The sequence below is a fragment of the Vigna umbellata genome, chromosome 1 (genome assembly GCF_029865625.1).
Source record: "Vigna umbellata cultivar VRB3 chromosome 1, Vumbellata_1.0, whole genome shotgun sequence".
NCBI classification, from domain to species: domain Eukaryota; kingdom Viridiplantae; phylum Streptophyta; class Magnoliopsida; order Fabales; family Fabaceae; genus Vigna; species Vigna umbellata.
This window is the reverse complement of record NC_142165.1, coordinates 103,504,804-103,516,973: the sequence shown is the minus strand read 5'-3', so window position 1 is coordinate 103,516,973 and position 12,170 is coordinate 103,504,804. Positions and strand designations below refer to the sequence as shown.

The 12,170-nt window shown below is 31.5% G+C and overlaps 2 protein-coding genes and 1 pseudogene across 2 annotated transcripts; all 3 read left to right on the top strand.

Moving 5' to 3' along the window:
• Positions 1-1,784: 1,784 nt before the first annotated feature.
• LOC148207025 (histone H4) lies at positions 1,785-2,629 on the top strand. The gene has a single exon (XM_088115710.1). The coding sequence runs from the start codon at positions 2,091-2,093 to the stop codon at positions 2,400-2,402; it is 312 nt and encodes a 103-aa protein (XP_087971836.1). The 5' UTR covers positions 1,785-2,090; the 3' UTR covers positions 2,403-2,629.
• Positions 2,630-6,001: 3,372 nt separating this feature from the next.
• Positions 6,002-7,669, top strand: LOC148207024 (uncharacterized; annotated as a pseudogene).
• A 1,836-nt stretch (positions 7,670-9,505) lies between these two features.
• On the top strand, positions 9,506-10,769 carry LOC124827497 (uncharacterized). Its single transcript, XM_047300564.2, has one exon. The coding sequence runs from the start codon at positions 9,751-9,753 to the stop codon at positions 10,507-10,509; it is 759 nt and encodes a 252-aa protein (XP_047156520.1). The 5' UTR covers positions 9,506-9,750; the 3' UTR covers positions 10,510-10,769.
• The last annotated feature ends 1,401 nt before the right edge of the window (positions 10,770-12,170 follow it).

Here is a 12,170-nt window from a genome sequence, read left to right as displayed (position 1 = left end):
GAAAGTGCAACAGCAGTGGGTTCATTGATAATTCTCTTTACATCAAGACCTGCAATTCTACCAACATCTTTTGTTGCCTGCCTTTGAGCTTCATTGAAATAAGCCGGTACAGTAATTCGTAACTGACTTTCCAAGATAAGCTTCTGTTGTTTCCTTCATATTGGTGAGAACAAAAGCACCAATTTGGGTAGGAGAATACTGTTGTCCATTAGCCTCAACCCACACATCACCATTTGGAGCCTTAACAATCTTGAACGGAACCATTTTCATCTCCTGAATGGTCGAGCCAAACAAGATCTGAGCTACATATGCAGGCTTACACAAGTGCAAAAACAACGTATAACGTCACACGTTTAACGTCGAACCACTAAATAGCCAACGTTAAAAATGACCGGTGACATTTTTGCAAATAAATGGAATTATTAAACGTCGTTTATAATTGTAATTCGACGTAAAAGGATATACAACGTCGAATGTCCTAGCGTTAGATGTTAAAAGGTTGGTGAATTCAATAAAAATTTGAGCGGGAAATTGAAAATTCATTCACTTTATCTTAGCGCGCCAGACCCTCTGCTCTTCTCAAACTTTTCTTGAACAAAAATTGACGACCATCACAGGTAATCTTTCTTTCATTTGATACAAATGCATGTCAATTAACTACTTTATGTATGATTTTCGTTTGTTTTAACCGATTATTTTCGTGTTCTTGTTCTTCACAGATGCATTCTGTTTTCTCTCTCACGGGTGACGACACTTTATTCCGATGAACCCACCTTTTGAAGGTTAGTTTTTGTTTTCGTTTTGAAGAACTTATTTATTGAACTTGTTTGTTGTTTTTTTTTGGAACTTGTTTATGGTTGTTGTTTGGTTGAGCTTCTTTGTCGTTGTTGTTTGGTTGAACTTGTTTGTTCTTGTTTAATTGAACTTGTTTGTTATTGGTTATTGTTGTTTGTTATTGATCAAAGTTCATGCTTTATAAACTTGAAATTTGTTGTTTTTCTGCTTTTCAGATCTCATAAGAGTTGTTAAAAAGGATCACAATTAATTAAAAAAAATAAAAAAAATTGATTAGCATCGAATATTTACCAAGGACGTTAATTTAACATCGAATTTTTTAAAAAATTCGATGTCAATTTAACGTCTTGCGAATTCTCCGTTAAAAGTCCAAAATATTCGACGTGTAGGCGATTTTTGTACTAGTGTTAATGCTTCCCGTCAACTGCACAATCAATGTTCCATAAAAAAAAATTCATGAGTCTGCATACTTAAATTATTGCTTAAATAAATGCAAATAATAGGACTACACCAGCAACTATTTCCAAATTATAACAAAAAAACCAATGGACCCAAATATATAGTTTTAGGATTTTAGTCCCATTTGGGTACTATGCCGGGTTTATAAATAAACCATCAAACTTTTAGAACATCTTTCTGCATGATTATAGCATTGAGATTACTTTTGTTCACAGAGAATTTACTCTGCCTATTAGCGTGCTAAATATTATTTCCTCATCACACAGTTACTTATATAGAAGATGTTAGAAACAAAATATAAAATATGTTCATTCCTACACACTTTAGTATAATCCTAATGCAATGAAGCTTTGTAAAGAAAAGTAGGAAAGCAATGAAACATTGCCAGAGTCACAACATACTGTTATCTTATGGGAGGCGAAGGACTTCAACATCCGATTCCAGGGGACGGGCATGGGAAGGAAGGAGCGACTTGCGATCACGGCGGAACTGGCGTTGAAGGTGGCGTCAGAGGTGGTGTTGGAGGTTAGAGTCGAAGGAAGAGGAAGAAGAGGAGCTGAAAAAAATTTATTACTAAATTCGCTTAATAGTTTAGAAATCAAAAACATATTTAATCCATTATTTTCCTGAGTTATTAATTATCTTTAAATAGTTATTCACGTGGATCGCTAATGAATCCAACGGCCAAATAGTTATTCACACGGATCGCTGATGAATCCAACAGCCAAAGATCTTTTCCCGTGTCTATACAAATATCTGGATTCTCGCACTAACCCGCCAAGTTGTTTGCTTGCATATTCAGTTCTGTATCATAGAAAAAGGAAAAATCGTCAGCCATGTCTGGAAGAGGAAAGGGTGGCAAGGGGCTCGGAAAGGGAGGTGCCAAGCGACACCGTAAGGTTTTGAGGGATAACATTCAGGGAATCACTAAGCCCGCGATTCGTCGTCTCGCTAGACGTGGTGGCGTTAAACGTATCAGTGGTCTTATCTACGAAGAAACTCGTGGTGTTCTCAAGATCTTTCTCGAGAACGTTATCCGCGACGCTGTCACGTACACCGAGCACGCTCGCCGCAAGACCGTCACCGCCATGGATGTTGTCTACGCTCTCAAGAGGCAGGGCAGAACCCTCTACGGTTTCGGTGGTTAGAGAATTGGGGATTTGTACAATGCCTCGGAAATTAGGGTTTCTTACAATTTCAATTTCATTGTCGATATTGCTTAGTGTTTCAAGAATTGATCTTGTTTAGCTTTGAGTTGTAGTTCAAAATTATTAATTTGAGTAATAATGGATTGGACGTTTTGAAGGGAAATTCGTTCTGTATTTGTGTTTTCTTGTTACCTAACCAGCGCTAAAGTAAAAGTATTGATATAGCCCTTCCTGGTTTTTAACTTTTCTTGAACCCTACAGCTAGAATTTGAAGTGTTTCTGGCTGTGCTATTATTGAATCAAGTCTTTGTTTGCCATTGTAGTTAAGGCATGGATGGATGACATAATTAGGTTGTGGAAGAATTCTGTTGTGTTTGATTTTTGTTGAGATTAAATTAAAATTGATTGTGGAAGCGTTTTAGTTTTCAAGTTTTTCGTTGAAAATTTTCTCTTGCAGGCTGGTAATATCGTATAAAAATTTATTGCTCTTAAACAAAGTACCTCTGGATAATTGATATGATAATCTTCAAGTTCAATTCAATTTCTTTGAGGATAGATACACAAGTTTGCAGTTTGAAATTTGAGTAAAATAAGCATATAGGTAAATAGTTTTTGGAAGGCTTTATAATTTTTTGTTTTTTCTTTAAACATAATTTGAAATATAAATAAGTAAAAAACTTGATTTATAGTCATGAAATTGAGAATCATTAATTTGAAGTTTTTGTTAGACATATTTTTTCCACTTACATATTTGATAAACTAATAGTCTATAATTTAAAAGTTATTTTACTCTTTTTTGAGCAGTTGTTTTCAAGTCTTAATTAATTATCTTTCAGTGGTTGTATCATATAATTTATTTTTAATTACTTATGACTCATTTTTAAATGATTGTATTATATTATATCATATAACTAATTTGTTAGAATTAACATTGATTTTGTAAATAATCTCTTAATATATAGGTCGAATTAGAGATGTTTTAAGTACTAAATAAAGTTAAAGATCTTAAATTTATGGAATAATAAGTGTTTAAGACGTGAAATCAAATTAAAGATGTTCTTAATGTGAATCCAAGCTAGAAATGTTTTAGGCATAGAATAAAATTATAAATGTTTTAGGCATAGAATAAAACTATGGACGTTTTAGACATGAAATTAAACTAAAAGTGTGGAGTCAAGCTATAAATACTCTAGGCATGAATGAGAGCTTAAAATCCTTTAAGATATTAAATCTTGCTAAAAGGACTTTAGGTATAGAGTGGAAATAGAGATATTTAAGATTTAAAATCAAGCTAAACATACTTAACAATCTAATGATAAGAATTAGATATATAATTATATTAAAAGAGGAACCAAGCTAATATTCAAACCAAAAAAGGGGGAGCGGGACACAGGTTTGAATTGGTTTTAGGCAAAATTTAAAATTTTCGATGTTTCAAACACATTTTATGAAGTCTTTTGTGAATCATTTGAAAAGTTTGGAGTGAGATGCATTACTAATAACTTAACCAATCACAAAGAGAGAAATTAAAAGTAAGAAAAACACAATACACTTAAATATTTATATTAATTCGACTTTAACAATTAAATATTTAGTTTTTTCAACCACCTGAGCTGGAAATTTCACTAAAAATTTAGTACTTAAATTATAAGATCTGCTACATTACCTAAACTGTAAATTCAACCAAACACTTGAAGAACTCATTCAAGAAATATAAAGAACAGGTGATGCTTCATAAAATCACTATAAAAGTGAATTTCAATACAAAGAATGAAATTACAAAACAGAGAAACAAGACAAATATAATTTGAATACTGATTTCATAATAAAAAAACCTATAACAAAAGAGAAAACCCCCTTAACCTTTGCTTTTGTTGCTCAAAATTGATTTTAGTAGTATTAAGACGTTCAAAACTCTCTCACTCTTGTTGTCTAGATCTTAAATTATGAAAATGTTATTTTTAAGAGAGAGAGAAAATACAATATTTAAAGAAAATAGTGTAACTGCAAAGATGAATAGATTAATATAAAGTTTTAATAGATTAAAATGTTCTTTACAAATTCCACAAACTAAAAAAACATATATTAATTGATTATGTTAAGTATTTAATCGATTAAATGCATAAATTATATTTTTAATCGGTTTGTTAGATTAATTCATTATGTAAAGACTAAATCAATTAGAGCTAATTAGTTATTGTTATATCAATTAAATTAAATGGTTATGTTTTACAATTTTCTCTAATTATTTGATTAAGAGCTAATTATTTGATTAAGGTTGGTTTAAGGGGTTATTCTTAGCTTTACATATGCTAAGAAACACCCTAACCTAACCTATCTAGAACACACACCTCTATTAAGACTTGAACATCTAGTGAATGATTCCCAATAATATTTTTTAATATATTATAGTTAAAAATTTTAAATATAAAAACATATTTTTGTATTTAGAAATAAAATCTCCTTTATGATAAGTTAAAAAATAAAATATTTTAACTTCATTGAAGCTATAATATCAAAATGAATATATGAAAACTAAATTATATTTTTAAAATAAATTATAATTATTTAAGTAAAATTGGTATTTTATGTGTGAATGATTTAATTAAAAATAACATTAAAATATTTATTATTTCTTAAATAATAAATATAATATTTAATTAAATTACGCTTCTATATAAAAGTAAACGATTTAAAATTAAAGATATTCTTTATTATCTTAATTAATATTGATTAGATAAGAATTAACTAGTTAATCATAAAGACTTAAAAATTAAACGTAAAAAGATATATAAAATGTTATATTTTAAGATGTTTCATCTTTTTAACTTCATAATGAAAATAAATTATTACATTATAGTAAATGAAAGGTTTTACATAATTTGGATTGTAAAATTACATTGATTAGAATGTGTTAAAAAATAAAAATAATTTTATAAAAAATCACTAAAACAATATTCTATATGATAAACAATAACAAATAAAAATATGAAAAAAAAGTATAAATAATCAAACGTGTTATCTTAAAACTATTTGATACCCTATAAACAATAATTGAATAAAGAAATAAAATGTACAATTAATAGGATGTGATAAAATGAAAAGTATCTTGGAGATGTGAGTAAATTTTTTAGATATTAAACTTATTGAATTGTTGAGAGATAATGAAAATTGTTAGGGAAAAATAAAAAATTCTAAAAATTAAACAAAAATTAATTATCCAGAGAGAATAAAAATAAGTTTTTTTAAATTATCTAATAAATAAAGAATTTATGTGATTAAATATACTTGAAATGAAGAGAGTCAAACATTTCTTTATTAAAAAGATTATAAATAAAAGTACTAAAAGGAGTAGAAATAATCAAATCTGATACCTAAATGGTATTTGATTCAATTAAAATGATAAACGCCACGTGAACATAGCTATATATATAAAACAAAAAATTTGTAATTAAAATTATGGTAAGAGGAAAAGTAGCTTAGAGATGCCAATGAATTTTTTAGATGAAAATAAGCCAAACAATTAGAAAAGAGAGGGAAAAAGATTTAGCGAAAGAAAAAAAAAATTCAAAACTAACCACTATAAGAATAATACCCATATGTGTGTTTGTGGGGTGAGTGTGTGTACGTGCATAGTAATTACCTTGTAAAAAATGTTATTTATAATATATTTGTGAGTTTTTAATTGGTTAAGTCCATGTTATTAATAAGTGATTACTTTTTTTAAGCTTTTTAAATTTTGTTAATCTTGTTAATGTCTAAGTTTTCTGTTTAATTATGTTTTGATCGAAATGTTTAATTTTATTAGCTTTCATGTATCTAATATTTATTTGTTCTTATTGAAATGACGTAGGATTATATTATTCGATATGTTTTTGATTAAATATACTATATGATAATATGCTTTAAGTTCAAATGTTTATCTCGTTTCATGTTAAGAAATGAATTTTTGTTTAGTATCCGATTTTAAAAATCTTATATTTTATTCATATAAATTATATCAATTACATCAGTTCCGTTAAATTGATATAAATAGAGTGAGTTCAGTGCACTTTTTCTTCTCTCCTTTTGCATTTTCTGCACTTTTTCTGTTCTTCTTTCTCACTTTTCCTTCCTGTTCTTTTGGTCTTCTGCTCTTATGTTCCTCTGACGTGCAATTAATGTTTTAGAGTATTTTCTTCTGCTCCTCTGGTCCAAAATTGCAAACGAATAACGGTGATGGAAGAGCGTAAGATTGGCGGGGGAGAAGATTGTTTTGGGAGGTGGCGACGAAGAAAGGGGAGGTGGAAAAGGACACAATTGTAATGTATCCAACACCAAGCATAGGCCACATTGTAGCCATGGTTGAACTGGCCAAGCTCATCCAAACTCACCGTTTCAACATCACCATCATCCTCATCAGGGGCCTCCTCGACCACCCCACCATCGAAGCCTATATCCGCCGCATCACCGCTGCCCATCCCTCCATCTCCTTCCTCCGCCCATCCCACATCCCAATCTCCGCCTCAACCTCCGTAAGCCTCGCCGCCAGAGTCTTCAGCTTCATCAAAGCCACCAGAACAAATGCTACTCCATCAACCTTCCAGAACTTGACGGTGCAAGGTGCCTTGCCTCGTATGAAGGATGGTTGGTTCTCTTTGGGCAGGGTTCATTGTTCTTTTTCTGCCCCTTCAAGAGCAAAAATAGAGCTTCCAAATTATCCTTTAATCGACGCATCTGACCATGTTGCAGCATTCTTAACACCTCCCACTTCTGAAGATTGCATTGTTGTGGTGCTTGACAGCAGCAGTGAAACTGAATTACAACTCTCCATGCTTTGCAAGGGGGAATATCAATGGGCTAAGTCCTCCTTTTTGAGGCTCAAATTCAGAAAAATAGAAACAACTTTGTTTTATGAAAAGAAGGAATTTCATTTCTTGGACGGAGAGAATGGTCTGGTTACCTTCAACGCTTCTAACAAGACCAGACAATGGAACCAGTATCGTTTGGTTGTGACCAAAGATGAATCTCCCTCCTCATCAGTATTGCACTACACCACACGTAAAAATATTTTTCAGTTAAAGAACGAGCAGAGAGAAAAGGGTTTATTAGAGGCCAATGATTCAATTTCTACATGCGAGACTATAGTTACACATTCTAGTGGTCTGTGCGACATGATAATTCGGAGTGAAAGCATTGAAGCAAAAACTCAACCTGAAAGCCGTCATCTTAAAGGAGTATGGATCCAACCCAGATATTTTCATGTTCCTTCCACCCAGACATGGTAACTTGTTATGTTTCCTTTTCTTTCTTAGGTTTCTCGTTTTTCCCACTCTTCCATGGCTTTGTTATTTGTTTTAAACTTAGGTTTGGTTCGTTTCTCATCTGTTGATCCTTACCAATTTACTGTCAAAGATTTCGATCCAGACCATATTAATTATTCTTCAGTTATTTTTTTAATATAGGAATTTATTAATAAAAAGAAGAAAGAAGAACAAAAAAAGATGGAACGAAATGGAGAGGAGTGAGAAAAAAAATTAAGATTAGTTAACTCTGTTTATGTCAATTTAACAGAAAGGATCTAATTGATACAATTTATACTACTTTAAAATAAAATAGAAACATTTTTAAAACCGAATACTAAACAGAAATTCATCTCTTAAACTGGGGATGAAGTAAGCATTTAAGCCTATGCTTTATTTTATTTTATTCTTATATTGTTTTAAGTGTATGTTTACGTGTTATGATCATAGTAAGATACTCTATTGTAAGTGATAATGGAACTGAGCAAACTTCTAATTGATATATGATATTTATAATGTATGTTGTACATTTCATTTTGAAAACTTTTGAATTTAAGAATATACATATACATATTTATATACCGTGGTGATAGAATAGTTTATATCTACCTATTTATATAGATAGTTGTAGTTATATACTAGTATGATAATATTATGTGGAATGTACAAAATGAATTAATTTGATTAAGATTTTGGAGTGACTTTAGATTTTGTTTAATAAAAGTAGCTTAAAGATGAAAAAGTAATTAAAAACTTCAAGTCAGTAACTCTAAATTGTAATTGGGATTAAGTTATATTTTTTTACAATTATCTTATAAACTTAAAAAGACATAGTTAAGTATGATTATACAATAATTTTATTATATAAACATTGATTTTTATTGGTAAAGGATATCTATTTTTTATTTAAATATTTAATTAATTTTAAACTCGTTATATGTTGTACCTTTGGATAAATTATTTTATTATATTTATTTTCCTTCAGTTATTATATGTTTTTCATCTTGCATATTTGTTATTAATCTTACATCTTACACATATTTGTATTTAAATTTAAAATAAAATAAAAATAACATACTTTTAAATAGACACAATGAAATATTTAAAATGAAGTAGAAATAGAGTTAAAATAGAAAACTTAAAACAAAAAAATATTAAAAGTAATCACGATAAAGCATATTTATCTTGTAAAATATTGGAGTATAAAAGGCAAAGTAGTAATCTGAAAATTTGATGTGCGAGAATTGTTTGTTGTTGTGTAGGTTATAAGAGATTGTAATTGGGATGTAGTAGGAGCTTGTGTGTATCTGTATTTAAGTGAGGACAAAACGTGCAGCGAATCATACGCTGCCTAAATAAAAATTCATCACTAATCCCAACTAAAATCACTACAGGAAACAGGAAACAGGATGCACTGTTTTGACGTTAATACTTAATGCTCATTATGTTCTAATTAACAACCTTAACTGCCCGCAAAGAATTGGTTGGTTTGAAATTTGAAATGAGGATTTTATGTTGATGTTGGTAATTAATAAGAGCAATGACAAATCATGAATAGTTGTTATTGTATTTGCAAAGGAGCTTAGTTCATGTGGGCCTAAATCACGAAAGCAGCCAGTAATAAGGCCTAATAGCAACCACTGAGAAAAAAACCTTAAAATTAATTTGGAATATTTTATATGGACAGAGTGGCCTGTTCTTGAGCAGAAATGGACACTGCACTATTCTTCGTATAAAATTTCTAGAAGCCATCGCCAAAATAATCACAAAGCGGAGCACCTAGAAGATAAATTTCGTTATATACACTCCAACCCAAAAATTAAAGTGTGATAGATACTAATAATTCCCCTCACCCTTCTTTGTTTTTTCCCCGCTCCTTTTCTTTTTCCCTTTCCAATAATCACGGTTTTTCATTTTTAGCTTCTCACTCAAACTCGCAACTACTTTATTAACTTCGCTCCCAAATCTCCTTACAAAATAAGTAAAACCCCATTTTACCGCATCCTTCAAAACCGCACACGTTTATATATATATATATAACCATTGTTCCCATAATTTTTTCAACAATGGAAGAAAAGCAAACGAACATAATGAAAGACGCCGAATACATGGAATCTCGAGAAGAAGACGAAGAAGAAGAGCAAGAGGAGGCACTCTCGCTCTGCGACCTTCCACTTAACCCCAATTCCAGAACTCCAAGCTTCGACGAAACGTCGCTTAAGAAAATACTCCGACCCTCCTCGTTACACGATAACGCCGCCGAGATTTTCAACGGCTTCAGCAGCAGCAGCAGCTCCGACATGTGCCCCGCCGATGACATCATTTTCTGCGGCAAACTCCTTCCGCTCAAAAGCCTCGTCGTCGAAGAGGATAAATCTCCCGCGCGCCGTCGGCGATCGGAGTCTCTCTCCTCCGTGACGCGATCGAACAGTGTCACGTGCATCGGCTCTCGCCGCCTCATGATGAGGAACAGCAAGAGTTTGGATTACAATAGGCTACGAGAGTCCTCCAATCCGGAGGTTGACAGGAATTCCTCCGCCAGGAGCGGCGCGCTGCAGGAGGCTGCGTCGAAGAAGGCGACGAAGCCGCGCTGGTACTCTCTGATGTTCGGGACGATGAAGGTGCCGACTGAGATGGAGCTGAGCGACATGAAGAATCGGCAGGTTCGGCGGAACGCATCGAGCACGATGTTTGTTGCGGCGGAGAAGGTGGGCGGGAATCGTAGCCCGGGGAAGGTGTCGTGGAGAATACTGAAGGCACTGAGTTGCAAAGATCACAGCAGCGTGGCGGTAACGACGTCGTTTCCATTGCCTCAAGCGTCGTAGGGTGGAAGTCACGTGAGGGAGAGTTTTTATTGTTGAATTGACGTGATTGGCCTTGTGAGTTGGGTGAAAGTTAGAGATGGGTTGGGGTATTATGGTGATTGAATTGTTGCTTGAGCGAAAGGAAAATATAATATTGACTTCACGTAGAAGGGGTATATGTACAGTTGGGGACTGATGCATAAAGGGCCATGCTTCCTCCCAGTGGATTATAGGATTTGTTTATTTATTTTGGTGAATTCTAAGTTCATTTTTGTTCTTTAGGTTGGTGGCTATTCATTATGGGACTCAATGACAATCACGAGAAACCCGACAACACACACACACAAAGAATGCCTGCTCTGCTTGTAATTGTTTTCTATCCTCTTTTTTTTTTTTTTCAAATATAATGCAACTTATTTTTTCCCTTTAAACTGCTGAATCATCATCACATCTTTTAATTAACAATGTCAATTTAATTACAGATCTTCTTATAAGGATGTTTCGATTTCGTATTTCTAAATATTGATGCAAATTTATCTATAACTTAAAATTACTTGTCTGTAGATATTTTATATATTCATTTTATAATTTTTTAGTTTTAATTTACACCGACATATATTATATGGAAATTTATTTTTATTTTAAAAAACTATTTGTCTAAACATGTGTTAGATTTTTTTTTTATATAAAAAATAATATTTTAAAATGATATGGAGATAATAGTGGAAGAAATTTAATGAATTTAATGTCTTACCTCCTTTGGCTGCTCCAGAATATGCTGTCCTGTCACTGATGTGATTACAAGTATATTTTTGTTTAACTAAGTGGATGATTCTTAATTAATAGAATTAAAAGAGGACAATGAGGCAAGTACAAAAACCACTTGCAATTATTTGTCTTTCCACAATCTAATGGCGTCAGTTTTAAAGATCAAGGTTATTAAGGAGATAAACATCTAATAAAATATTAAAATACAACAATTTAAATATAGTACCTTCCTTATTTATTTTGTTTTTATTTTCTCTTTGTTTTCCGTCCTCACATCTCATGTGATGATATTAATAAGAAAAACAGATTTTTAACCATCACACAATAAGACAAATATATACATTCGAGGACGCCGACATAGTTTGTCATTTGTGAACGAGAGAAGACGAGGACATCAAAGTAGAAAAAGAAAAGGATGAGATTTTAAAAATTTATTAATTATTAAATATAATTTTTGACCTTTGAGTTATTTTAATTTGTAGCAATTTTCTTTTATGATGGGATGGGCCAGATAAGTTGTTGAAAGAAGCTTTAAACGGAGTATGAATATTGCGTGTGCTAACAAAACATGGTAATGGCCCTACCATTAACTCAAGTGCCACATTCTCGCTCATCAAGAATAACCCACGTTTGCAGTACTCTATTTTTCAACTATTAATTCCGTTATTAAGTAATTACACTTAAAAAAAAACTTTAAATTTAACTCAACTTTTAAAATTAATTTATAAAATAATATTTACACCTACTTATATATTTTAAATTTATTTTATTTTTAATTTATGTAAGATTTCTTACCCACTTCCTCACGTTTTTATATATATATATATATATATATATATATATATATATATATATATATATATATATATATATATATATATGTCTCTCTCATAGTGTAAGACTGAGTATTAATG

Coding starts and splice junctions, on each gene's coding strand:
- LOC148207025 (XM_088115710.1), top strand. CDS start 2,091: ATGTCTGGAAGAGGAAAGGGTGGCAAGGGGCTCGGAAAGGGAGGTGCC.
- LOC124827497 (XM_047300564.2), top strand. CDS start 9,751: ATGGAAGAAAAGCAAACGAACATAATGAAAGACGCCGAATACATGGAA.